This window comes from Lemur catta, chromosome 7 (genome assembly GCF_020740605.2).
Source record: "Lemur catta isolate mLemCat1 chromosome 7, mLemCat1.pri, whole genome shotgun sequence".
In the NCBI taxonomy this organism is placed as follows: domain Eukaryota; kingdom Metazoa; phylum Chordata; class Mammalia; order Primates; family Lemuridae; genus Lemur; species Lemur catta.
The window spans coordinates 98795733-98822950 of NC_059134.1; the positions used below are offsets into that span (position 1 = coordinate 98795733).

The following is a 27218-nucleotide window of genomic DNA, read 5'->3' on the forward strand; positions in this document are numbered from 1 at the left end:
AGGCTTCGGGACCACGCCACAGCCCGACTCTCCCTGCAACCTGCCTCCCGCCCCCCTCCCGCCCACAGGTGTTCGTGCCGAGAACACGCCCTAAGAAACCGTCTGCCTGAGATTTCCTCTCAGAGCTTCCTTCCCAGGGAGCCCAACCTGCAAGGCCCTCTGCACTGTCTTCTCCCTTCTCACGCCACAAGTCTCCCAACGCCAAAGGCCACCAGCCGCTTACACCAGACCCCTCCCCATCCCAGCCCCAGTGTGGTGCCCGCTTCTCCCCCAAGCAGCAGGGTTAGGGTGGGCGCCCGTTTACCACCTGTGGGCTTGGGGTCATGTGTCCCACCTTCCCCCAGGTGAGAGGGGAATGAGCAGGGCAGCCTGGGGAACCGAGACAAGCTTTAATCGGGAAACCTCAGAGGACAGGTGAGGATGGCGGCACAGTCCCGGTGGCATCCTGGCCCTATCTGACGCTCCTCATCCGGGGGAGAGCTTGGCAGCCCTGCACTTTCTCCAACGACGAGCAGCGTGTGGTCCAGGGAGGACGCTGACAGTGGACAGCACCGTTTGCTTAATTCTTATAGCACGTTCCCAGTGCTGCTCGGGAACAGGCTGCATCCAGCCTGGGGCCTTCCATCCCTGCGAGGAGCCCCGCGGGGGTGCACCCCTGCACCACCTGCCAGGTTCGTGCCCGGAGCTGCCCTGCACGCGCCCTGCGCCACTGGCAGAGCTTCCTCTGTCCGGAGTCTCCCAGGCACGGTGACCTGCTTACGTGGTGGACTCTTGTCGCCGTGAGGTCCCCGCCGGCCGCTGCTGGGTGCCAGGGCGGGTGGTGGCTGCAGGGGCCTCGGAGAGGCTGGAGGTGGTAGGAGAGAGTGTGCGAGGCCTGAGGGGGGTGATGCGGGTCTCTGAGGGGCTGGGGTCCGTCGTGGAAAGTGCTGAAGCTTCAGTCAGGAGGGTGGCAGGCAGAGAAGGCCACCTGGATGCTGTCCGGGGCCCGGAGGCTGAGGAGGAGCGCTCCGGAGTCACAGCAGGTGGCTGAGGAGCCCCCAGAGAGGCTGGAGGTAGAGAGGAGGCTCCTGGAGGGGTCGAAGGCCGAGGAGAGAGTGGAGGGGACTGGACAGCCCTGGGCTGCCCTGGGAAAGTGCCCCGTGGCCCCAGAGCAGGTGCAGGCGAAGCCTGAGCCCCCGAGGGGCTTGTCGGCGAAGTCTGTGTGTTAGACAAGTTCGTTCTCAAGAGGAGCTGGAGCAGACGGAGCGCTGGCCTTGGGGGTGATGCCGGCGGGGGCCCCAGGCAGGAGCTGCAGTTGACAGGGGCCTCGGAGTCTCCACGGGGGCTCCGGGCAGCTTTGCTGAATTCCATGTCTCCAGGAGGGGAGAGCCCCTGCCTTCCTTCCAGAGGAAACGGAGAATCTAGAGAGACGGGAAACGGGATGCACCATGGTTCTTCCCAGCGGCTGAGGTGGCTCTGGGACCAGCGGGGCTGGTGACAGACACCAGGCCCTGTCCTTGGAGGGGCCTCAGCACACCTGGTCGGGACCAGCCAGCTCCTGCCCTCGGGAGAGAAGACTGAAAGGGAATCATGAACAAAGGGAGGCAGTTCACTGTGTGACCTTGCACAAGGCAATGTCACTTCCCTGGGCCTCCATTTCCTTGCCTGTAAAATGGTCAGAAGAATAAGGACTGATTCTCAGAGTCTCATGTGCGGGGGTGGGGGGGGGGAAGAAAGAGGAGTGAGTCTGAATGACCAGGTACATGGAGAGTCTCAGCCTAAACCCCAACGTGAACTACAGACTTTGGGTGTTAATGATATGTCACTGTAGGCCTGCAAATTATAACAAATATGCCACCCTGGTGTGGGTCTGTGGTAGATGTGGTGTCGGGGTAGACGGGAACTCTCTGTACTTTCTACTCAATTTTGCTATGCACCTAAAACTGTTCTAAAAAATAGTCTATTTAAAGAAAATTTGTTTAAAGTCTCAGCGTAGAGCCTGGTAAGTGCTGCATACACCGGGGAAAAACAAATTCAGATGCCCGTCGACTGACGACAGGGCTGCGTCCCAACAAACCCATCCTAAGTCAAAAACGCGCTTGCTACACCTAACCTACCAAACATCAGAGCTCAGCCTAGCCCACCTTACACGCACTCAGAACACTCACGCTCACCTGCAGTTGGGCAAGATTATCCAACACAAAGCCTATGTTACAATAAAGTGTGAATATCTCATGTACCACGCATCCCTCGCCCGCGGGAAAAGATCAAAATTCAAAGTACGGACAGTTTCACATCATCGGAAGGTCGAAAAATCATCAAGCTGAACGATCACGTGAGTCAGGAACTGTCTGTAAGGGAAGGAGGAAGCTCAGCAAGAGGAAAATGAGAGTGAAGAAGCAAAAGGAGGAAGAGATTCGAAGGCAGATCAAGGAGGAGAGGGATGTTGTCAAGCACATAAAAAACTAGGATGATCAGATTTGAAAAATCATTAAGAGGACGGTTGCACAGCTCTATGAACATGCTCAAAACCACTGAATCACACACTTTAAACGTGTGAATCGCAGAGTATATGAATCATATCAAGAAAATTATTATGGTTTTTAAAAATCATCAAAAGAGAATAATTTATATTCTGGTTCAGTAAAAAGTTGTTTTTCGTTAAAGAGAGCTCTGGGTAGGAAGAGGCATGTGGCAAACGTAGCCAGGGCAGTGTGTTCCAGGAGAAGGAGCTGGCCTCTGTAGGGTCACCTCTTTGGGCCTCAGTCTCCCCGTCTGGAGACAGGCAAGCAGTGGGAAAGAGCACAGGATAAGGAAAGAGACAGACCGAGGCTTGAGTCCAACACCACCAACTAGAACTTACCTTCTCTGAGCCGCCGTTTCCCCATCTGCAAAAGGGAGATAATGGGGCAGCCACGCCCAGACGTGCTCACGGGCATATAAATGCAGTAATATAGGAGAGTGCTCAACACACGGCCTGGCGCGTTAGCCAGCAATTAGTCTCTAGAACACTGGGGGAATAATATCTATCAGCTTGCAGAGGCATTTGTGGTGGTTAAAACAAAGTAAAATCTATAAAGTACTAAACAGTTCCCACACAATGAATTTACACACTCAGTAGATGTTCCCAGCCCCACCGTCCTAAGAGTAAGTAGCTCAGTGCGCACATCTGAAGAGCTGCCCTAAGAACAGGATATACTCTTCAAAAGGGCAAAGGAGGCCGGCGCAGTGGCTCAAGTCGGTAACCCCAGCACTCTGGGAGGTCGAGGCTGGAGGATTGCTAGAGGCCAGGAGTTCAAGACCAGCTTGGGCAATATAGCAAGACTCTATCTCTACAGAAAATACAAAAATTAGCCGAGCATGGTGGCATGCACCCTGTAGTCCCAGCTACTCAGGAGGCTGAGGCCAGAGGATCGCCTGAGCCCAGGAGTTCAAGGCTGTAATGAGCTATGATGACGCCATTGCACTCCAGCCTCGGTGACAGAGCAAGACCCTGCCTCTTCCAAAAAAAAAAAAAAAAAGGCACAGGAGGAGTTAAACAGATATTTTATATCTTATACAAGAGGAAATCCAGGCCACAGATCAGTGACAACAAAAATTCCCTGTCTTCCTAGAAGTTTAAAAACATAAAATAGACCCAGCAATCCCACTCTGGGTATTTACCCGAAAGATGTGAAATCAGTTTGTGGAAGAGGTATCTTCAGTCCCATGTGCACTGCAGCCCTATTCACGATGGCCAAGTTATAGAATCCACCTAGGCGTCCATCAGCACATGAATGGGTACAGAAAATGTCCTATATACCTACACAGCAGAACACTATGCAGCCTTTAAATGTATAACGTGTAAATGCATTGTGTTGGGAACTGTTTAGCATTTTATAGATTTATTTTGTTTTAACCACCACAAATGCCTCTGTGAGCTGACAGATCTTATTCCCCCAGCTTTCTAGAGACTGACTGCTGGCTCACGCTGTCATTTGTGACAGCGTGGATGGAATTAGAGAACACTATGCTAAGTGAAATAAACCAGGCAGACAAATACTGCACGATCTTACCTATATGTGGAATCTAAAAAAGCTAAACCCATAGAAGCAGCGAGCAGACAGTGGTTTCAGAAATGGGGAGACAATGGCCAAAGGGAAAAAAATCTCAGACAGGAGGAGTATTTTTTTTACTTCTATTGCACAGTGTGGTGAACAGAGTTAATAATAGAACAATTGTACATTTAAAATTGCTAAGAGAGTACATTTCAAATGTGCTCACCACAAAAATGTTAAGTATCCGAGGTGAGGGCTGTGTTAACTAGCTTCATTTCATTATTCCACGTCGTATTCATAAATCGTAACATCACTTTGTGCCCATAAAATCCATACAATTAGAAATTGTCAATTTACAATAAAAAAAGTTTTAAAAAACAAACAAAAAATAAGCCACATTTAGGGTACTTTATGGATACAGTTAATTTAAAAAATTAAAATTCTAAACATAGAGCTGTAGAATTGGCGGGAACAGGGAGCCAGCCACGATGCTGCACGGTGCTGCAGGTTCCCTCTTCCTTTAGGGCCCTGTCTGGCATCCCTTTTCCTTTAGGGCCCCGTCTGGCATCCTGTCGTGGGAGTTACCAAATCACTCTGATGCCCCGGGGCCCGGGGACTCCACCTAGTAACCAAACAGTCTGAACACAACTCACAAGATTTGAAAAATATATTGTCTGACCAAAGACTTTTCCCAGTAGTTCTATTATGGATAGAAAAGAGAGAAGGAAAGAAGCCACCTAAACGCCATCTGAGCAGGCAGGAGGGAGGCAAACCAGCCCGGGAGGGCACTTGGGAGCTTTCGAAACGGCCGGCTGTGAGCCGCAGCAATACAGGGCTTCGGAGCTAGGGGTATGGCAGGTCGTCGTGTCCTGCTTATAACTCTGCAGAAAGATGCACACGGACATGTACGAACAATGGAGAAAGGTAGACAGATGAGGCAGTAATTTTCGGGAATGACCTTGAGCACATCCTTGCACCTCTCTGTGCCTCAGTTTCCTCACCTGGCAAAGGGCAACGATAAGAATGCCTGTCTCAAGGATGGCTGGGAAGATGGGACGTAGACACATGAGGTGCCCGACACACAGTGAGTGCTTGGTGCACATTAGCAATGACTCTTCTGCAAGACAGATGCAGTTCCTAAGTTGTAATTCAAAGTAAAGAAGAAAGCAGAGGAATAGATTAAGGAAGGAGGTACTGAGGAAGAAAAAGGAACAGTAAGTAAACAAACAAATACATCAGGCGGCACATTCTGGTGTGGCATTATCAGCACTGGTCGAGTGTCACCAAGCCCCGCCATGGCTGTGCAACCTGGAGCAAGCCACTTCCCTCTCTGAGCCTGGGTTTCTCACATCCAGCCCTTTATAAGTTCTATGTTTCTGGGAAGAAGGGTGAAGCAGAAGAGGATGGCGGTGAAAGTCCAGGACCCAGAGGCCCACTTACCTGGGCAGGTGGAGCAGCAGTCCCCGGGGAGCAGGGAGGGGTCCGCGCAGGCCCGCTGGCAGGGGACGTTCTCACAGCTCACCTCTCCCAGCTGGGGAAGCAGAAGGACACCCGTGAGGAAGCCCTGAGCCTCTTGCCTGCCCAGGACAGTGTCCTCAGGGGGCTCCTGCACCAGCAGTGGGACCCCAGAAGACCCCGGGACAGAGGCTGCAGTGCCTGGTCCTCGCGGGGAAAACAGGCGAAGCAGCGACAGCGGGGCTGCCGTAAGGAAACCACTTCTCCACTGGACACCCACAAACAGGCAGGAGACGGCCAGAACCAAGGGTGTCCTGGCAGTTAATTAAAAGAAGAATGGCTCTTTCGAGTCCTCACTTCCAAGGTGACAAAGAAAGGAAGGAACAATGGTCACGTCCACAAGGGCCATGGCCAGCACAGCCTATTCATTGCACGACTGTGCCTGACATGCGCCCAAGGACAAGGCTATTGCAACGTTCGTCATTCAAAACATGGGGAGGACCCAGCTGTCAGGGACATGTCTGAAGCGAGTGTCTTCGCCCTAGCATGGGAAGCCGCATTGCTGCGTGAGTTGTGCCATTCACACAGGGTCGTCAGGAACAGATGGAACCCCCCCACCCCGATTTAGACCTGTGGGCGCCGCCCCGGACCTCGGCCCGAGCCCATGTAAGGAGCTGAGTCCTTAAGGACTGACGAAAAACTATAAAATAAAATGGAATTTTTTTTTTTTTTTAAATGAAGAACAACAGGAGAGAGTGGACTCACATTGGCTAAGGGCCTCCGTGTTTTGCAAATGGACAACAGGCAAGCAGCAGCCCCCTGGCCGGGCAGCTCCTGGGCTCCCAGGCCCAGCTCACCTGGCACGTGCACCGGGTACAGGGCTCATCGTCCAAGGTGAACACCTGGCCATTCACCACCTTCCTCCCCTCGTAGTTGCAGTCTGCAGAGGCAGGGGAGACAGGGCCCATGAAGGCCAAGGCCTACCCAGGAGCCCAGCACGGCGGGCAGCTGGTCCCACTCACCTCGGCACACAGGGCAGCACTCCCCGTCAGGGTGGAAAGGGTAGGTGCAGGTGATGGGGCAGTCCACAGGCGAACAGGCCACTGAGCCCAGCTGCAGGACACGGAAAATGTACAAGGCCTTTTGTTCAGGGCAGTTGGTGGATGCTCAGGAAAGCACAGGTTGTGCAGCCACTGAGCACCCATCAGAGCAATCACGGGTGGGAGAAGTCCACAGGGGGGCAGGCGGCAGGGACGGCATCTACTCAGGGTCCATTTTCCTGCTAGAACGCAAGGCCCACAAGGCCAAGCGCCGCCTTGTCCACAGAGTTCCTCTGTCAACAAGTGCCTGCTGTCTGGGTGCAGTGGCTCATGCCTACAGTCCCACCACTTTGGGAGGCTGAGGCAGGAAGATCACTTGAGGCCAGGAGTTAGAGACCAGCTGGGAGAATATAGCAAGACCCCATCTCTACAAAAAATTAAAAAATTAGCCAGGCATCATGGTACGTGCCTACAGTCCCAGCTAAAAAAAAAAAATTCAAATAAATTAAAAAAAAAAAAAAAACCTATACAAGTGCCTGTTGCTGAACTGCCCAGGAAGGTTAAGCACCAAAACCCAAGGAGAAAGAAAGACCCAGAGGCCAAAGCTCCCCACAGCACGTGGCTGTGAGCAAATGGGGCCCGTGCCATGGGTCACTCAGGGTAAACACCCCTGTGGATGTAAATGGCCACGAGGATGTTTACCCCGAGTTTCTCAATCTTCTGCAGACCACGTCGCTTTCCACGCACGCACCCAGCTGAGGCTCCCACCCACGCCCACGCCAGCAAGGCAGCTCCACTCAGCACTAACAGTCTCGGTGAGACAAGCAATAAGGTTTTTTTTTCATTTTTCGAATAGTAGATTATACTTCTATCTAACACGCTTTTTCAGACCGAGAGGCAGCGTGCCTGAGGGGTAGAGACGTACATCCCGGAGTCAGAATACCAGGGCGCAGTTCTAAGAACCTTCACTAACCAGCTGCAGGGTCTCAAGCAAATGACTTGGCTCTCCGGGCCTCAGTGTTCTCATATAGAAGAAGGAGCTGACTGTGGCACCTACCCCGTGAAATTCTCAAGGGCATTCACCGAGTTCATGCATATCAAGGCCTAGAACAGGGCTGTTAACAAAAAGATTCCACTACAGAGCCCTGTAAAGGGTTTTCACACCTCCTCGCTACCCTCACTACCCTTGGCAGGAATCCCTGGGCCTCGTTTTACACTTCGAGAAAAAGCCCCCAAGACTCTCCCTGGTAACTCAGAAGCAGAGGACTTTTGCCAACTGGGCTTAAAAATATTTCTCTGGCCCAGTCTAAAGATTCACCCTGGGCAGGGCCGGAGGGAGCCGACTTTCGCCATGAACCTGAAGCGACCCTTCTCTTGGGAGAGCTCTGGATTTTTGCATCTGGGGTTCAGGAGTTGACGGCAGTCGCTGGGGACTTTCCAGAGATGGGGTCAGGTCTGTGTGGTCCATACCAGGCAGATGCAGCTCAGACACGGGTCCAACACGGACGGGAAGGTCTCGTTGTTGTAGAAGATTCTGCCTGTGTAGGTGCAGCCTGCCAGAGAGCACGCGGTGAGCTGTGCCAACCAGGGGGGTGGCCAGTGACCCGGCTCCCCACTAGGGCAAAGGTCGGAGGCTTATCTGGAAGGCAAAGGTCAGGCCATGCGCCTCCACCTCCAAGGCAGTCACCCGGGGGTGAGGGAAGGGACAAAACACTCATCCGAATTGAACTGGGCGCTGACTTTTGTCCCACTGGATTCAGCAAAGGGATCACAGTGTCTCGGCCCTTGGTGTTCTCACCCCAGAGTGGGGGAGATTCCTCTACCCCCTCACCAAGGGGGACCGGGAGGTACAGGGTGTGTCGAGGCCTCACAGCAGCCCCCCGGCATCCTCTCTGCCCCTCCCCCACAGCCACACCTCAAGCCCCCCTGCCCAGCTCCCCCACATCGCTCCCTCTCTGACTCCTGACGCCGCCAGAGGCCCGGCCTGAAAGACGCCACCTTGACGATCTCATCCCGTACTGGGAAGTGGAAAAGCAGGTGGCGACACGGTGCAGGAAGATGGTGTAAAACAAAATACACATAATACACATCAATAAATATTACATATGTGTGCATGCGTGTGCACTGCAAAGAGACGAGAGGGGAATAACCATAAGATTAACAGTGGTAATGAGCCCTTTTAAATTGGTTTTTATTTATGCTGTCTGTATTTTCTGCAACAAAATGCTATTTTTGAAATCATGGAAAAGGTAAAAATTACCACGCAAAAATAAAGTATTGTGTTTTTCTCCCCTGGCTGTTCTCTGTCTCACAGGTACAGTTCCTACACGGCCCCACCCGGGCCGTAAACTCTGCGCCTTCACATCCGCCTCCAGCGCCCAGACAGGACCTGCCTTGGCCAAGCTGTTTTGCCTCTCTGAGCCTCGGTTTCCCCGTCTGTAAATCAGGGCTGCCCCTCAGGGTTGCAGAGAGGATGACAAGGGATGAAGCCTGTGTGGTGCTTAGCAGAGAGGAGCCTGGTGCAGGGTGAGCCGGATGAGGGAAGCCCTGAGTTGTCCTCCCCTGGGGCTGGGGGTGCTGGGCAGGGGATTACCTGCCGAACAGTCTGGGCAGCACTGTCCAGGGATCCGGATCGGGTGAGGGCAGGAGTCCACACAGTCTGTCCTCTTGCAGCTCACGGAGCCATCTGCCTGAAGGAAGGAGGATCTTCACCAAGACCCCACCTGTGACACCAGTCCCTGCCTCCCCACCCCCCAAAGAAAGGGCAACACTACAAACTGGCCAAGGCGTGCCCTAAGGGTGCCATGATGTGGCTGGGAGGTGACAAGTTCCCCCTAAACAGGATCAGCTACTTGGGAAAGGTGATGTGAGCCTTCCAGAAAGGTTTCACATATATAAAGAGAAGGAAAGTCAGAGCCTGTGGTCCCCTGGGCTTCCTGTCCACCCCCCGCAGCAGCCAAAGTCAGCACCCTTAGCCCATGCAAATTCTTCCCTCAGCCTTTCCCTGAAACCCTGGCTTACGCCAAATTTATGGAGTACAATAAAATTCTACCTTTATAGAAAACTATTCCACCAAAAACATCTGTTTCAGAAGACCAAAGTGCCATACAAGGTTTCTTTCTTTCTTTCTTTCTTTTTTTTTTTGAGACAGAATCTCACTCTTCTGCCCAGGATAGAGTACAGTGGCATCATCATAGCTCACAGCAACCTCAGACTCCTGGGCTCAAGTGATCCTCCTGCCTCAGCCTCCCGAGTAGCTGGGACTACAGGTGCACGCCACCACACCCGGCTAATTTTTTCTATTTTTAGTATAGACGGGGTCTTGCTCTTGCTCAGGCTGGTTTCGAACTCCTGACCTCAAGCAATCCTCTCGCCTTGGCCTCCCAGAGTGCTAGGATTACAGGCGTGAGCCACTAAGCCCAGCCTTTTTTTTCTTTTTTTTAAAGAAACTGAATGTTGGCCTGGGCAATAATTCACCTTCATGAAGAAAGCATCACAATTTCATAGAAACAGCCCTAGCACCTGGGTCCCGGGCAGCCCAGCTCCCCCCGCCATCCGATAGGACGCCTGACGCTAACTCCTTGTGCTAGCAGCTCCCTGGACAGACACAGCGTGTCACACACAGTTCATAAGGCACATTGCCGAGCTCCATTGTCCTGAAACCTCTACCAAGAGCCCGAAAACTGGACCCTGGCCCTTTCTGCAAGAGTGGAACGTGACAGCACGGGAGGGAGACCGAGGCAGCCTGCGGGGGCCCAGCCTCCGGAGGGCAGACGCTGGGTCTCTGCTGGCAGGCGGGCGGGCAGCGGGTAAAGCAGCTGAAGGCGAGCAGGTTGTCATTCACCTGGCAGATGCATAACTCACAGGGGTCACCGGGCGACCAGATCTGTCCAATCGGAAATTCAACCCCGTTGTCGTCGAGAGAGCAGCCTGGCCAGCGGACGGGGAGGAAGGAAAGGCAGTGGGCTCAAGTGCCCGCCAGACCTACAGCACCACCCCCAGGACAGACACCTGACACAGACACACGGACACACACGGACACATGGACACACAAAGCTACACACGCTCACACAGACACACTCGTACAAATGTACACTTACGCACACACACATATTCACATAGACACAGCAGATACACAAATATGCACGCTCACACAGGCATAGTCACACAAACACATACAGACACACAAACATACAGACACACTTGTACATACACTTACATTCACACGTATATATATATTCACACAGATACAACAGACACAGATACCTCTCACGCAAACACACACATACTACACACAACACAGACGCATGTATACACACTCGCACACACAGATACCACTAACACACATACTAACAGTCTCAGCAGGTGAATTTAACCTCCCTCCCCAGGGCATCCAAGCCCTGAGACGGCCTCACCTGTCGTGGGCGTGGGCTCCCGGCAGGTGAAGCAGCACTGTCCAGGGCCCAGCCACCATTCCTCTCGGGGACAGTCCAGCTCTGGACACGGCATGAAGGAACATTCCACCTCCCCATTCTGGAAGAGAGCCACGGGCCACAGGCCAGTGAGGGCAGCCCCCACCCTAGGCCACAGAGTGCTAAAGAGGATGCTGGCGGGCTGCCATCACCCTCCCCATCCCCTCAAGTAGAAGTGATAAAGAAGTCTCCAGGGAGTGGTGGTTGGGGGGACAGGCCAGTCCTTCATCGAGGACTGGGGTGTGAGGCTGGGGAATGTCCTGCGAATGTGCCAGGTCCTGCATGGTCACTTCCCCCTGCTGCGGGCAGCAAAGAGAGTCTGTACAACCGGCTCATGCTGGGGCACAGGGCTGGGCTCCCAGGCACAGTCCCCCCTCCAGAGCTCCCCAGGGGTCAGCCCGAGAGCACCCTGCACTGCCCTGTCCTGCCCGGGCCTCCTCCCCAGCTGCCTGTCCCGAGAGCATTCCCTCGGTAAGTCACCTGCACAGCCCCGCTCCTAGGGACCCAACCAAGGCAGGACTCCTGCCCGCGGCCCCGCCTCCAGCCAGGATGGCCAGTCTCAGTCCTCCACCCTCCCCCACCCAGTGCCCTCTGCCAGGCACAGCACCCGGCTCCCTGCCATCCTCTGGGTCTCCACCTGGCATCTCACCCTCCAGGAGGCCTCAGGATTCCCGGTTACCCGGCCATGGCCTGCCTCGGCTGTGGGCTTCTGGACTGAGGGCACGGGGGACCTCTTGTGCTTAGCCGTGTCCCCAGCACACAGTAGGTGCTCTACAAACAGCAGTGCTTAAGAATGAACTTCAAGGAGACTTGGGAAGGCCTGGGGAATCTCTGTAGTAGGTTTGCTGCCTCAGTTTCCCTTCTGCTGCATGGCAGCTCATCTTGTCCTGGTCAAGCCATCCTGGGTAAAGTCCTATGTCCTGCCCTCCTCCCCGTCACCCACCAGGACCCTCTGCCTCCCTACCTGGCAGACACAGGTGGTACACTCGTCACCTCCCCCACTGAACACAGCCCCGTCCGCGTACCACCGGCCGTGGAAATAGCATCGCACTGCAGATGAGAAAGGGAGAAGCAGCTCAAGGTCTGTGGGCGGGGGCAGCTAAAGAACAAGGGGAACGAGTGGGCGGGGGGTCCTGGGGCGACTGACACCCACCCACTACGCTCCAGAGCACACTCCAGGCCCAGGAACCCGGAGCGCTTCTTCGCCTCCAAACCCCGATGCAAAACAAGTCACTACGCAAAAACCAGCAGAGAATGAGTCACATGCAAGATGAGGTCCCCTCAGCCGAAAGGCCGGGGAAGCCCCAAACAGCTAAAGAGTAAGAGGAAAAAAGAAATAAGAAGTGACGGCCCCCGACACCTAAGACAAAGGTCTGGGAATGACGCCACCCTTGGAGGTTGTGAGGGTTTAGTGAGAGCCTCTGATCTAAAGAGCCCCCCTGGTGAAAAACAGCCCCAAACGCTGCCCAGGCCCACCTGCCTTTAGCTGGACCACCTGGGTGCAAATCCTCACTACACAACTCACTAGGGAGGGACTTCGGCAAGATACCGAGAGCTCCCTCAGCCTCGGTTTTCTCATCGGTACTGCTGATGACAGTTCCTACTTCATAGGGACTACACTGACAATGCAAAAACAATCTAATTTTAAAAAAAACATAACACTTAAAAGTTAGGAAAAAATATTTTAAAAGAACACCAGCATTGAACTCAGGTAGACTTAAGTTCAAGTTCTGCTCCCTTACTAACTGGTTGTGTGTCTTTGGGCAGTGACTTGACTTCTCAGAGCCTCAGTTTTCTCATCTATAAAATGGGACAATGAATCGTACCCCTCACAGTGTCAACACAAGGACTCAGTGAGATCCAGTGCTGGCAAGTGCCCACACAGCAAGGGGCGCAGAGCTGGCAGGGAGTATCTGTGAAAGGGTCAAGGCCATCCAGGCAAGAGAACCATGCTAAAAAACAAAGGAACAACTAAGGGGAGACCCCTCCCCATCTAGAGAGACAGAGCAATGCCAAGGGTGGACTCTGAAGGTACCTCCTGGGGCAGGGGGCAGGCCAGGCTGTGAGCACAGTATCCCTCCCTTACTTACACGAAAAAAGCAAAATGCCCCAAGACAATCACTTACCTGGGACACAAGTACAGCAATCAGACTGTGGAGGGGTCTGACAGGGGCCAGAGGGACACTCGGGGGAAATGCAGGACACGTTTCCAGCCTGAGGAGGAGGGAAGAGATGGCACTGGGGCTGTCGGGGGTGGGACGGGGCTCCTTCCCTATTTCACACCTGCCTTCCCAACACAAAAGCTGCCTAGAGGAAGCCAGCCGGAGACCTTCAAATGCTGCCGCGATCACAGGGACCACGTTCCTGTGTTTACTCCGGTGTGGTTTAGAACATCTGCTTTGCCAAGACACATTGTTTCATGAAAAAGGCCAGTGCGGAGGGTAGAGCCTGCCCCCCTCCTTACGCAGAGGTGCCAGAACACTCCGCGAGGGTGCCGAGGGGTGCAGAACAGTTGCCCCTGCACCTCCCTGTGCGTCTCAGTTTTGAATCAAGTGGCTCACATTGGCTATTCAAAGAATTAAATTTCAAAATAAATTTGAAAAATTTGGCTTTAAGACCAAAAAGCCCCCACTCTGGAGTCACCCAGAACTAACGAGGCTTTAGGCAAAGTACATCACGTCTCTGAGCCTCGGTCTCCCTGCGAGATGGACTGGAATTGGCGCCTCTCTCAGGGGTAGCCAGGGGTCACGTACAACAAGATCACACATGAGAGCCCTGGGCCACTGTGCACTGGCCTGACACACAGAAAGAACTCAAGAAATCGTGCAGTAACTGATATCATGCTGCAGCTTCCACCCTCCATGCCAGAGCAGGAGCCACTTGTTTTTATAGACAAGGTCTCATGCTGTCACCCAGGCTAGAGTGCAGTGGCATCATCATAGCTCACAGCAACCTCAAACTCCTGGGCTCAAGCGATCCTCCTGCCTCAGCCTCCCGAGTAGCTGGGACTACAGGTGTGTACCACCACACCTGGCTAATTTTTCTAACTTTTGTAGAGATGGGGTCTTGCTATGTTGCCCAGGCTGATCTTAAACTCCTGGCCTCAAACGATCCTCCTGCCTCAGCCTCCCAAAGTGCTGGAATTACAAGTGTGAGCCACTTTTAGATTGTCAGAGGGCAGCAGGATGAGTTGGTAGACTTTGGGCACATACAGACCTCAGATCAAACCCCAGCTCTGCCACCTCCCAGCCTCAATCTCTTCACCTATAGAATAGGGACAATAAAGCTGACCCTGAAGAGCTGCCAAGGAGCCTCGGTGAGGACAGAGATAAAAAGCACCAACTCTGGGCCTGACATGCAGTGGGTGCTTAAAATCAAATACATTTGACAGCATCTGGTGGTGTCTGCACACAGTAGGCGCTTAAAAACTATTTTTGGAGGAGGGAATTTGCCTAAAGCAAAATACCCTTAACAAGGTGCGTTTGGTAAGGAGCTTTCTGCCTCCCTGACGTGAGACCTTTATTGTGCCGGCAAATATTTTGCCTGGAGAGAAAAACAGCCTCCCCGGTGGGAAGTTTCCAGCGAGCTTGGTGCCCCCCCTTCCTCAACAGACGGACCCTGTTTGCCTGTTGGCTGTTTTCTGCCCGGCAGAAGCCTCCCTGACTCCACGACCTTCAGGTTTTACACTCCCCCGCCCTTTTAAATTCTGCAGGTTCTAACCAAAATCCACAACCTGAGAACTCTCCCTCCCACCCAACAGGCTCACCTTCAACATCCAGTCTTCCCCCCTCCTCTGAAACCCCAAAGGTTAAGAAAACAGCCACGAGGCTTTGAGCATCCTGTGATGCCTACCAGGCAGACACAGACGGTGCAGTTCTCCTCGGGAGGTGAAAACACGTCCCCTTCAGCTCGGACCACGCCACTGTGAAAACAGCCTTTGAAAGACAAACAGGAGGTGGTGGCATCAGACCTCTTCAAAGAAGAGGAAACTTGAGGTCTCACTACTTTTCCAGGCATAACATAACTGGAACCTTCCCTCACTGCCCTGGGTGCCCCAGGGACGGCAGATTCAGGTACCCTAAGTGTGTGGTCCTAAGACCCCTGGGGAACTACCCAGGAGACATCCGCAAGGATCAGCCCCTGGTGGCCCCAGGAGGGTCTATTCATGTCTGGTAAACCCACAGCTGTCTACAGGACACAGCATCTTATTCCCAGAAGGCAGGAAAAGCAGCCTGGGTGCAAAACCTGGTCTGCCGGCTCAGTTTACCCGAGTGGCCTTGGACATGCCATCAACATCTCTGGGACACAAAACGGGATATACCACCATATACCCTGCAGGGGACTTGAAGGATCTGAAACCTCAGATATAAAGTACCCAGTACTTTATATTCAGGGCTCAGTGCATAGTAGGGATATAGCAAAAGATCACAATTATCATTAAGAAAATCACTAAGTGCATTTCCATTTTAATCCTTTTTTTTTCCTCCACGCATACTCAAGTCCATCCATTTTAATCCTTAGGAAGACTCTTTAACTGCTGCTCAATGTCCAGCAACCTGGGCATCCTATCACAGAGAGCATCAGAGGAATGAAGATTCTCAGGCCTCTCCCCAGACCTACTGGATGAGACTCTGCGTTTCAATAGGAGCCCAGCGATTCTTGTGCAGGGCAAGTTTCCAGGAGGTCTGTGAAGGCCCTGTTAAGAATTTGGGTCCTATCCTCACCGCCGGGAGAAGCAAACGAAAAGTTAGAAGCAGATGGGAGGGAGTCAATAGGGGGGGTTGGGACAGAATTTAGAAATGACGACTCCTCCATCGGTAGGAGGGGCATTGGGGCAGGGAAGGGGACTGCAGAGTGGATTTGGAGAGGCTCATTGAATGAATGAATGAATGAAAGAACAAATGAATGAGTCTCTAGAAGGATTCCCAGAAGATAAAAAGCTCCCCTTGAGGGATATTACTGCATAGACAAGTGGTTCTCAAAGTGTGGCCCCGAGACCCGCCGCACCAGCACCCCCTGGGAACTTGTCAGAAATGCACATTCTCAGGCCCCATCCCAGATCTGCTGAATCAGGAGCTCTGGGGGAGGGCCCAGGATCTGTGGTTCCATAAGCCCTCCCGGCGATTCTAATGCACACTGAAGGTGGCGCACAGCCTTCGGCTGCAGGAGGGCTGGGGGAAGGGAAGAGGCAGGACTGTGTCGTCCCCTGGCACCCGCTCTCACCTGTGCAGGAGGGGCAGCACCCTCCGTCTTTGGAGGGAATCGGGTGGGAACAAGCAGCTTCACACCTCACCTTTTCACAGGTCACCTCCCCATCCTGAAAGCACAGGCAGGAGTTACAGCCACCACAAGGCCCCAGATGCCAGACCGGGACAACTTCAACGGCCCCTGGCACCCACCTCACACCAGCACTGGGAACACCCAGGCTCTGTCCAGTGGCTCCCTGATTCGTATATGGCTCCCAGGCGCCAGCAGGGAGAGGGCCATGTTGCCAGTCCTGGGGCCTCGGGGCCCCTGGGTGAGGAAGGGGTCCCCACCACCTCCCCCTGGAGGAGTGAGGGAGGCCTGAGGGTCCCCAGCAGGGAGGCAGTAGGCACTGGGGTGGCCATGGGACTAGAGAGCAGCCTTGTAGGGGCAGAAGGGGAGGATGTGGGTAGTGGTGGGGTGGGAGATGGCAGGCGGGTGGTCCTGACTCCAGCTGGGGGCCCTGGAGCCCCAGAAGGAGGGCTGTGTCCTGGGGACAGGGCAGGCCGGCCGGCCTCTGGAAGCAGCAGGAGCATCTTGGGGGGGTGCTGCCGGGGCTGCAGGATGGCGGATGGGGCCAGCACGGCTTTTGGGAACGCTGAAATGGAAGCACAGGATCTCTTGAGGGGGAAGGCAGGGGCAGGAAGGATTCAGGGGGACCCGGACTTGGCACCACCACCAAAAGTCACTGAACTGGGCCAGTTTCTTCATCGGTATAATGGGTCTAACTGCTGGGGTGAGAAGCCCAGGAGAATATGGATGGAAAACCACCAACGAGCAGGAGGAAGCTACACTTGGACATGTCGGAGGTCTGGCTGCTGCAGAAGCTGCATGACCGCATTCTCCTGCCTCCCGTTCCTCACCCGCCACGAGGGAGCTGCAAGTGTTCCAGGCGGACCTGTAATCCCTCAGGGACCCATCCTGGGTAACCTGCCCCCACTCCTACGTCCTGACAGGTCGGAGTGTGTCCCCTGCACCCACCCAGCTGTGGCTTTCCTAGAGGGGTCGCTGAGGCTTGGGATGGAGGAGCAGCCCAGCGGCCGCTGCAGCCGCGCAGCAGACAGGTCCTGCCCTCGACACACACACTCAGGACAAGGAACGGCATCTTCCCTGCAGACGGACTCCCACTGCCCAAAGGTCTGAAAGACCGAGAGAGAATCAGAAAAACTAAGAGGAGAGAGAAGGTGGCAAGTGAGGGATTCAGGATCCCAGTGAGGCCAGGGAGACAGCAGGCACCAGGCCAGGAGAGGCAAAGGACAGGTGAGCTCAATGGTCATCCCAGGAGATTTACAGGATGTGAAACTCGCCGTGCACTGGAAGGAAAGAGGTCGCTTTCTCAGCGCTGACAAGGAGAGACCCCACGGCACCCTGAGAAGTGAAAAGTGGAGGGTTCTGGCAAGGCCCCCCCCATTACGTGCACGACATTAGGCATGTGTTTGGGGCACTATAAAAGCGCAGAAGGGTGGTCCCTGGGAGCTCTGTCACATGTTCTGGCGGTTTCTTTCCTTTTACCATTTGGGAGGAAACAGAAGAGCTGGGGAAACAGTGAAAACAAAAGGGAAGAAGAGAGGATGCAGAAGTGGAAAGAGAAAGCGAGGAAGAAAGCAAGATGTTGAAAATAAACAAGATGGGCCAGGCGAGGTGGCTCACGCCTGTAATGCTAGCACTGCGGGAGGCAGAGGCAGGAGGATTGCTTTGAGGTCAGGAGTTCGAGACCAGCCTGTGCAACATACCAAGACCGAATCTCTACAAAAAATAGAAAAATTGAGGCTGAGGCCGGAGGATCGCTTCAGCCCAGGAGTTTGAGGTCACTGTGAGCTATGATGACGCCACTGCACTCTAGCCAGGGAGACAGAACGAAACTGTTGTCTCAAGAAAACACTGAAGATGAACTGAAAACAAGGTGGGACAGGAAAAGGGCTGCCAGAAGGGCGGGGCCTGGTGCTGGGGGCAGGGCCAGTCTCCAGGAGGGCGAGGCCGGCGCTCACCTTCACAGGACACGCGGTCAGCTCGGAGCCTGAAGCCAGGTCTACATGTGCACAGGAAGCTGCCCACGGTGTTATGGCAGGAATGGTGACAGACTCGCCTCTCCAGTGGCCTCCGACACTCGTTTACATCTGCAGGAGAGCGTCGCTGCAGACAGCTGCCTTGTCCAGGCTAGGGAGCCCTTCTTCCTCCCATCCCTTAGCCCAAAAGACTGGGGGAGTCCCCCTCCCAGGTTCTTATGGGGTCCATCCCTGCCCCAGGGTGCGGGATGTGGCTCAGACAGCTGGAAGCAGGGCTGCAATCTACTGCTAGTCTCCTTGCAAGGTTCATACGTACAGTAGGATTCAATGGGTACCTCAGTGACTCATCCCAACACTATGAGCAATGATTAAGCACTAATGAGCAACGATTAAGCGCTACCTGGGAATCTCTTCACCAAACCTTCCACCCTCCTGTTTTCTTTCTGAAAAAGTCTCCACGTTCCCTGAGCTGCTCAAGGTAGGCTTCAGGACAAATACCTAACTCCACTAGAACAAGGTCTTTTTTCAGGCCCACGGGACCCCACCTTCAACCCATGAGCCAAGCTCAAGCCAAACATGCCAATCCCTTTCTGGAAATTTCTGCTAATGGGCTGAAAACACAGGGGTCTCCTTCTAAACCAGAGGAACCAAGACATAACGTGCTTTATTTACCCAGGGGAGCAAAGGCAGCCAAGAAAATGGGTGAGCAGAGAGGAATCCTTGGGGTGTATCTGGGGGAGGAGCGGAAGAGAAACATAACAGGATGAAAGTGGCACGTGGCCAGGAAAAGTCCGAGCCGGGATCTCCCGTGGGGAGCCACGCCAGCCCGAGACGGGCAGGCTCCCAGCAAAGGCTCCAGCCCCTTCAGGCTCCAGAGGACCAGGAGGTCCAGCTGTCGACCTTCCGGGTCCCTGGGCTTGCCCTGTCCATCTTCCTGAGTGGCAGCCTAAGTGTGCAGGCCGCAGGGCCCTCCAGGCCTTACCTACGCAGGAGTGCCGGTTGCCGTGGAGGTGGAAGCCGCTTCGACAGGAACACTTGTAGCTGCCGATGCTGTTTTTACACCTCTGCTGGCAGGGGGTCCGCAGGCATTCGTCAGTGTCTGGAAGGGAAAAGTCCAGGGCGGGGGTCCATTTCCTCACGGAGCTTTGGAAATACGTGGTCCCCTCTTCCTCTCTCATCACGATCTCCTACCCTACGCAGGGTCGTGGGGACCACCTTAACTCCCTCTCTTCCTCGCCACCCACATCCAGTCCATCACCTCCTAAAAATGCCCTGGACCGGCCCGCTTCTCCCCACCCTCACTGCCACCCCCTGACCCGGGCCACTTTCATCTCTAGTCTGGAGAGCAGCCAAGCCTCCTGCACATCTCCCTGCCTCTACCTGTTGCTCACAAGCCGTCCGCCACACAAAGGGGACTCCTAAATCAGGCCACCCCCTGTTTAAAGCCTCTCGCGGCTCCCAAAGGCCACAGGTCTTATCCTAGGATAAAGCACCAACCTGCACCATAGCTCACAAGGCCTTGGAACACAGCCCTCGGCTGTGTTCCCCACCTCCTTCCCTGCCCTCACCTTCACTATGGCCTAAAGTCTTGCCATCTTCCGAACACACCACGCTCTTTGGGCCTCTCCCTTTGCCCACGTTCTCCTGTCTGCCTGGTATGCCTTATCCTCTTGTCTGGCTGGAAAACTCCTACTCATATCTCAAAACTCAGCTTTGATAGCACCTCCTGTATAAAAGCTTCCCCATGCTGTTGTTTGAAATTGTGAAAACTGGAAATAATCTCCATGTTCATCAATAAGAGAAGAGTTCGTAAACTATGGACTGCAGGGTCAGCAGGGAAAAGGAACAAGGCAGGTCTATTTATCCTGATCTGGAAAGATCTTCAATACCAATTGTTGAGGGGGACAAAAAGAAGCAGAGGAATGACTGGGTTCAAATCTTAGCTCTAACATGATCTTGGTCAAGTCATTTGATTTCCTTAAGCCTCAAGTGTTCCTATCACTATGACTTTTAAAACTTTTTTATACTTTATGAAAATTTCGAACACACAGAAAATAATAGCACAGTATCAAAGGGGAGCTTTTATCTGATCTCTTTTGTTTAAATGAGAATGTTTCCTCACATAACTCGTGTAAATGCAAATCATTTTAAAAGAACAGTGATTATTATACAAGATCTCTCCTCCTGCTCACCTAGGAAGAAAGGTTCCTCCTCTTCCCCAGGTTCCTACAGCACTTATCACGCCCGCCCACCTTGCTCTTCCCCTCCCCACCAGATTATGGGGGCAATCTCACTCCCCAGGTGGCTCCAGACACCTGGGCCAGCACAGGCAGGTAGAACCAACGAACGAGAGAATGAATGGCCAGTGTGCCCCTCCCACAGCTCCTCTGTTCAGGCTCACAGCCCTCCGGCCACCTCCACCCTCATCCTGGTGGCCTCCTTCCCCAGGCTAGTGGGCCCCACCCCTCCCAGGGGCCTGTCCTCCCTCCCCACCCTCTAGGCTACACTAGCAGCAGCAGGTTCTAATTGTCAGACCTGCTGTGCCAAGATTCAAACCCTGACTCCACCTCTTACTAACAGAATGGCCTTGCGCAAGCCTCAGTCTTCTTCTGCAAATGAAGCTGATAACAGCATCTCCCCCAGAAGATCTCGGGGAAAGCGATGCGTGGATAGCACACTGCGCTGGGCCCAGCAGGGCCTGGTGTTCAACTTGGCATCACTGTCACCCCTCCCAGAGCGGCCATCCCTTCCCTGCAGGCTCACCTTGGCAGCTGTGGCGATCGGCAGACAGCTGCATACCCGGCCCACACTCGCACACGAACCCGCCTTCCGTGTTCACGCAGTGGCCCTCGCAAGAGGAGCTTAAACATTCATCAATGTCTGGGAAGAGAAACACCTTTGCACGATCCACTCTGAGCATGGCTGTGACTCAGGGAACAAACTGACCCCACGAGGACCCTGTGCCCACACTGAGCCTGCCCTCAGCAGCCTGGAACCTCCACCTGCACCCCAGGAAGAACAAGAGAGCAGTGGACGGGAAGAGGGATCAAATTATCAACAGCGTCATTCCCTTAAATGTTCACTGAGCACCAATTGTGTGCAGCAGACCTGGAGAGGGACCATTAAGGACACACATGTGGCAAAGACACAGCTCTGACTCTCCAGATGTTTACGGTCTGATAACATAGGAGCCACAACGCACGCCCAGCGGGGCCAGTGCGGGCCAGTGATAGATGCCCCACCCAGGAACCACTGGCCACAGCAGGTGCCCTGGAGGCGTCATGGGCTGGGAGGACCAGGGCATTAGGAGGAGGAGGAGCCCCCAAGTGGAGAAAGAACTTAAGAGGCTTCCGGGCAGCAGCTGGGCTCTGTGGGGACTGCACTGAGGCCCAGGCTGGCTGAAGCGTGGGTTACCATCCAGAGAAGTGGCTTAAGATAAGACCAGGCTGTGGAGCACAAAGGAGTTCCCTGAGGCCTCTGCCCAGGGTGGGGTGACCAGATCCAGGCAGTGCTTAGGCAGGTGAGCTTAGGCTTGGTGAGATGCTCTGGCTTCAGGGGTGCGGGCACTGGGAGCTAGAACCCCCAAGTCCTGTTGCATGGCACCTCTTCCCCACCAAAGAGCCAGGGCAGCTCCTGAGGCCCCACAGGATCGGCCAGCCTGCTCCAGTCTGCACCGTGTCTCCTCACCGCCTGGCCCCCACGCCCACTGGACACCTCCACTCCCCTTACCCCCTACTCAGCCTTCTCCCTGGTATCTACTTGCTCTTCCCACCGGCAGGCCCTTCAAGACCATGCCCACCACCTCTAAGAAGCCCACCCTGACTAACCCCATCCCACTGGGATCCCTCATGGCTACGGCCAGGGCCACTCTGTCCTGCACCCTGTGCTCTGACATTGTTCTCTGGTTTTCCCTTGGTCCAGTTTGCCCCGACAATGAGAAGTGCGTGCGGAAAGCACCCCATGATGAAAGACGAAAGGCATTCTGGGGCAGGATCATTGCTCAATTGCTTCTCCTTTCTGGAGGACATGGAGCAACAAGCAACGAGCTCTAAGACTCCTTCAGGGAGACCCTCTGACCCAATACTTCTCCTTCTGGGAAATAACCAGAGTAGCAGACAAGAAGCCTCTCTGCTGCAGCATTATATAGCAGTGAAACACTGCAGACTGCCTAATGAGGGGTAGCAGGCTAGTATTGCAATTACAGCAGCCAAGTACACAGCTGTCAAAAACTATTTTGCAAGTATTTAGTGATTCAGTATAAAGCTAAATGGGAAAAATAATAAATAAAAACTACAGATAAGTTACAATCGCAATTTTATAAAACGTATATATGCATGCCTATCATAGATATATACGCATGTACACATATACACACATAAGCACTCACAAAAAAGGGCAGAAAAAATAACTTCATTTTAGTAACAAATGTCTCCAGGTAGGGACTTCCAGGAAATGTTTATTTTGACCTTTCTCCTCTTATTCCAAATGTTCTAAAATGAAATTATCTCTTACTTTTCACGGGGACAAACATTATTTTTACAAAGTTAAAACTCCAAAAGGCTTTCGCTGCTCTGGCAAGACTGGCGAGAAACTTGTCACAGTGGCTGCCTCTGGGGAAGGTAACAGACTTTGTCAGTAGGAACTTATTTTAATCACAAATAATACTTTTACAAAATAATTAGTGAGTTTAGCTTTCCCAAGGAGCCTTCCCTTGCCAACCCCCCACCCCAGACTCCAGCTTCGTGCCTCTCTGCAGACCTCCCCACCTTGCACGTCCCAGTTAAGGTCCCCATTACGTTGGGCTGTCCCGTTCCTTGCCTCCCTTCCACATATACGGAAGCTCCATAACAAACAACAGGGACCAACTGTGGCTCCAGTAACCCCAGGCCCTAGCTCCGTTCCTGCCCACAGAGGTGCTCAAAAAATATTTGGGAAGTACCAGAAGTGACACATTTCTTTCGTTTGCACGCCTCCCTGCCCACTCTCAAATGTCAGAGTTTGCCCTGGCTCAGCCTGGCTCTTGGAACTCTCTGGAGACCATCCTGGCAGGACAGGGAAGAAACACAATTCCCGCCCTTACCCTCCCCCTCCCCCACGGCTCCCAGGCCTCTCACCTGTACATCTGATGCCAACAGCTGTCTCTGTCATCGAGAAGCCCACGGGGCACACCCGGGCCACCTCCTGACAGCCGCCATGGTTACACGTAAGGTCACAGCCGTACTCCCCACAGGGTCCGTGGGCCTCTACAACAGGCATCGCCCCCGTGAGCACACACCACGCGGCAGGGCAGCCCCAGCCACCCCCACCTCGCCAGGCTCATTTCTGTTGGGACGGTGGCTCTGGAGGCAAATAGGCCTGAGTTTAAATCCAGCTCTGCCACTTACTACCTGTGAGACCCTGGGCAAGACAGTAATTTCTGTGTCTCAGTTTCCTCCTCTATAAGATGGGAATAAAAGGTCTACCTAACAGGGCTCTTTGTAGATGACATTCTAGAATGCATCTCAAGTGCCTGGTGCCCGGCGTATAACCTCAATGTTACTTCAGTCCTTCCCATCAGCCACTGCCCATCCCCAGTTACCTGGGCAGGTGGCCCCTTGTTCTCCATCCTGGCAGGAGCAGACATTGGGGGCGATGCAGACGCCACTCCCACATCCAAAGGAGCAGAGGGCTGAGGGGAGAAATGCAGGTGAGGGACTAGGCACTGGGGCCCCCAATCTGCCCGCAGACCAGGCACTGGGTGCTGGCAATGCACACTGCTGGTGGAGAAGGCTCGGGGCACAGGGACAAGCACTTACGCAGGGTGCAGTGCCCACTGCCCATGGAGGGCGCCCAGCCAGGGCAGCAGCCACTCCCGAACCCAGAGAGGCAGACGTGGGGGCCCAACCGGCGCCTGCAAGAGAAAAGAAAGCACTTTCCACGTTCTATGTCAGGGGAGGGACCGGCCAACAGGAAAACTTCCCAGCCAGTCTGTAAGTCAACCAGCAAACAGTTCTCAAGAACCCCAGGAGGGGCAATAGAAAGTTTCCAAAGAAAAAGGACCCAAATAGTCTCTCCTGGAGGGAGGACAAAGACACAAGTGTGAGAGCAGATACCTGCCACATGGATACAGAGCAGAGTGGCCAGGAAGAGGGGACTCAAAGCTGAGGAAAGGCTCTGGGATGAGTGAAGAGCCCGGGGATGGCTGCCTCAGGACCTTTGCATTTGCAGTTCCCTCTTTCAGGAAGGTTCTTCCTCAGACACACACTCAGCTCACTCTCTCCCTTCCCCCAATCTCTGCCCATGGCACCCTCTCAGAGAGGCCTTTCTTGTCTGCCCTTCCCTTGCTTTATTTTTCTCCATTACACTTCCTGGGACATTATTCATTAATTTGTTGATTTGTTCATTGTCTGTCTTCCCTACAGCTCTCTGAGGACGAGGGCTTCTTGTCTGTTCCCCCCAGCACCTGGAGCACTGTCTGACACATAGTAAGTGCTCAATAAATGGCTGTCGGAAAACCAGCTGAGAAGGGAGCCCAGAGGGCCCCCACAGGCACTGGCATAGGTGACAGCTCTGCAGTGAGCGTGGGAGCACCAGCGAGCTGCCCAGACTGGAGAGGGCAAGAGAGTCTGCTCAACCAGGAACGTGGGAAATCCGGAGTCCAGAAAGGGCAGAAAGCCGGGCACACCGAACCATGGGCGAGGCATGGCCACATGGCCATGAGCAAGTTACCATCCCTACCTCTGAGGGATGCTGGGCAGACCAGGGACTAGGTGACAACAACATAGCATGACGAGCGCCACATAGGGATGAGCTATGGAGCCCTGGGGGTGGGGGGGCAGTTCCTGGGAGGGCAGCACTGAGGCTGAGGCAGCACAGGAGACTAGGAGCAGCCAGCAAAAGATGAGGAAGGGAGAGGGTGGTCCAGGCGGGGGAGCAGCACAATCACAGGCCTGTGGGAGGACAGAGATGACAACCGCAGCCAGTTCCAGTAGTGAGCTGGACAGAGGGTGATGAAGTCCAGCCTGGTTTGAGTTGGGAATCCCAGTGCAACAGAACAGGGACAAGAAAACCCTCCCAGCTGTGCTCCACCGCTGTTCAGAGGCTGATGGGAATATCGTTCTGCCAGTCCCACACTTCACAGAGCACCAGGCACTGGGGACGTGGGGTAAGACAGATTCATCCTGTTCCTGGGGAGAATAATCCGTGTCAAATATGACAAGTATTCTGGAAAGGGAAGCTCAGGGCACCACGGCACTTTTAGAAAAGTCTACGGACATCTGTTCCTGGGGACTCAGGAGCCTTTTTCCCTCTCTGAAGTCATCACAGAAAAGAGGAGGCACTCCTGGCGGGGGCCGGAGGGGGGGTTGGGGGGCTGGCAGTGAAGTTTCATCCCCCCTTGCTGGATTGATTACGGCAGCAGCCTCCGAGGCAGGAGCCGGCAGCTCCCGATCCTCAGACCGGCCTAATGAGCTGAGCCTTGGGAGGGCTCGGAAAGGGACAGGCAGTGCCACCAAAGCGCCAGATGTAAGGATGCCCGGGAGGCTGGTGCAGTAGAACCCTCAGGTGGGCAGGAGCCGAGCACCCGCCAGAGAGCCCCAAGGAGCCTCCTAGGGCCGGTGGTCACCGGGAGACAGGTGGCAGGAGGCTGTGACAGGCCGCGGAGCCGGCAGGATCTGAGCAGGAACGGGTGTTGGCTGTGGAACACACGTGCGAGCAGCGAGACTGGCTGGGCCGCCCCCGCTGCGCGCCCCCCGAGGACGTGGCCACGGGCCAGGCCGCCCGCTGACACCGTGTTCCTCCGCTCCGAGCATCACGCACACAAGCGCAGGGCCCCGCGGCTGCCGAGCCTCGGCCCGGGGACCAACACGTGCGCAGGGCGGCATCCATCGTGAAAGACAGCGAGGGGGCACACCCCCATTCCCCCACCCGCGCGCACGCACGGACAGAAACCGAAACATAACCCAGAGAGACCCGGCGGTTCCAAGGTCCACGATGTGCGTAAAGCCAGGACACTGGGAAAGCCCCCAGCCCAGAGCGGCCAGCGCAGCGGGGAAGGCCAGGCGCTGGCACGTTTGGGAGCGAAAGCCAGCCAGTCCCAAGACCAGGTGGCATGTCCCGGGCTCCCCTCGCCAGGGGTCCGCGCTCCAGGGCACCCTCGGGCTCACCCAGTGCCTGGATCTCCACCTCCCCAGGTCCCAGCCAGGACAGTCCCAGTCAGGGGCGCACGACGGGCACCCGCCCAGGGGCACAAGCTGCTGTCTCTTTGTCCGGACCCCCCGGCTGCGCCCGCGCGGACAGCGCCCCAGAGCGACCCCCGACCCGCGGCTGCCGGCGGCTCCGGGGCGCCCCTCGGCGCCTCCAAGCTCCATGCCGGTAGCACCCCCGCGGCGGCGCCGGGAAGGGGCGCGGGGCGCTTACCTCTCCGCCGCGAAGTGCCCGGGCGGCTTCCTCCCGGTGTAGCTCCGGGCCGGGGCCCCGGGCAGCAGGAGCGCGAGGCAGGCGGCCCGGAGGAGCAGTCCGGCCCACATGACCGGCGGCGGCGGGTCCCCCGGGCTGGGCTCGGCTCCGGCGCCGCGCGGGGGAGGGGGCTGCCGGCCCTCGCCCCTCCTCCTGGCGCCGCGGGGAGCGAACCAGCGAGCCCCGAGCTGGCACGCGGAGCTGAGCGGGGGGCTGGGGACGCCGAGAGGAGGGGCCGGGACCGCGAGGGGACGCAGCCGCCGGCTGGGGGTGGTCTCCGGCACCGCGGAGCGAAACACACAAAAGGCAGCGCCGCCCGCCCGCCAGTGCCTCTCCGGGAGGCGCGGAGCCCGGGGCGGGGGCAAAGATCAGGGACCCCTGGGGGCGGGGTTTCGCCCTCGGCCCACACCCCCTGCCCGGGTTTGGGAGTCGGCTTCCTGCGAAGGGCTGAGGGCGTCAGACTGAGGCCCTGAGAGGAAAGAGACTTCGGGAACAAGCTAGCGCCAGAGGCTGCGCTCCCAGGGCATTGCCCGCCTCGGTGGAACCCGA

General features: G+C 55.1%; 1 protein-coding gene across 2 annotated transcripts; it reads right to left on the reverse strand.

The window, feature by feature from the left end:
* Nucleotides 1–374: 374 nt before the first annotated feature.
* Nucleotides 375–27120, reverse strand: VWCE (von Willebrand factor C and EGF domains). Of its 2 annotated transcripts, none has more exons than XM_045555802.1 (20): nucleotides 26631–27120; nucleotides 24029–24123; nucleotides 23812–23901; nucleotides 23348–23476; nucleotides 20997–21113; nucleotides 19216–19332; nucleotides 18216–18344; nucleotides 16383–16825; nucleotides 16207–16300; nucleotides 14836–14918; nucleotides 13110–13197; nucleotides 11948–12033; nucleotides 10927–11044; nucleotides 10376–10441; nucleotides 9105–9197; nucleotides 7982–8064; nucleotides 6494–6584; nucleotides 6329–6411; nucleotides 5457–5547; nucleotides 375–1400 (listed from the first exon to the last, which is right to left on the reverse strand). In XM_045555802.1, the coding sequence occupies exons 1-20, from the start codon at nucleotides 26738–26740 to the stop codon at nucleotides 757–759; spliced, it is 2850 nt and encodes a 949-aa protein (XP_045411758.1). In that variant the 5' UTR covers nucleotides 26741–27120; the 3' UTR covers nucleotides 375–756. The 2 variants fall into 2 exon arrangements, with proteins under 2 accessions (XP_045411758.1, XP_045411757.1); XM_045555801.1 differs by having other exon boundaries at nucleotides 9105–9201; nucleotides 10356–10441.
* Between the last annotated feature and the right edge of the window lie 98 nt (nucleotides 27121–27218).

Excerpts from the sequence above, each read along its gene's own strand:
- VWCE (XM_045555801.1), bottom strand. The coding sequence starts at position 26,740 with ATGTGGGCCGGACTGCTCCTCCGGGCCGCCTGCCTCGCGCTCCTGCTG. Across the intron at positions 14,919-16,206 it reads GTGCTGCCCCTCCTGCACAG|GCTGTTTTCACAGTGGCGTG; the intron begins GTGAGAGCGGGT and ends TGTCTTTCAAAG. Across the intron at positions 11,045-11,947 it reads GTACCACCTGTGTCTGCCAG|AATGGGGAGGTGGAATGTTC; the intron begins GTAGGGAGGCAG and ends GCTCTCTTCCAG.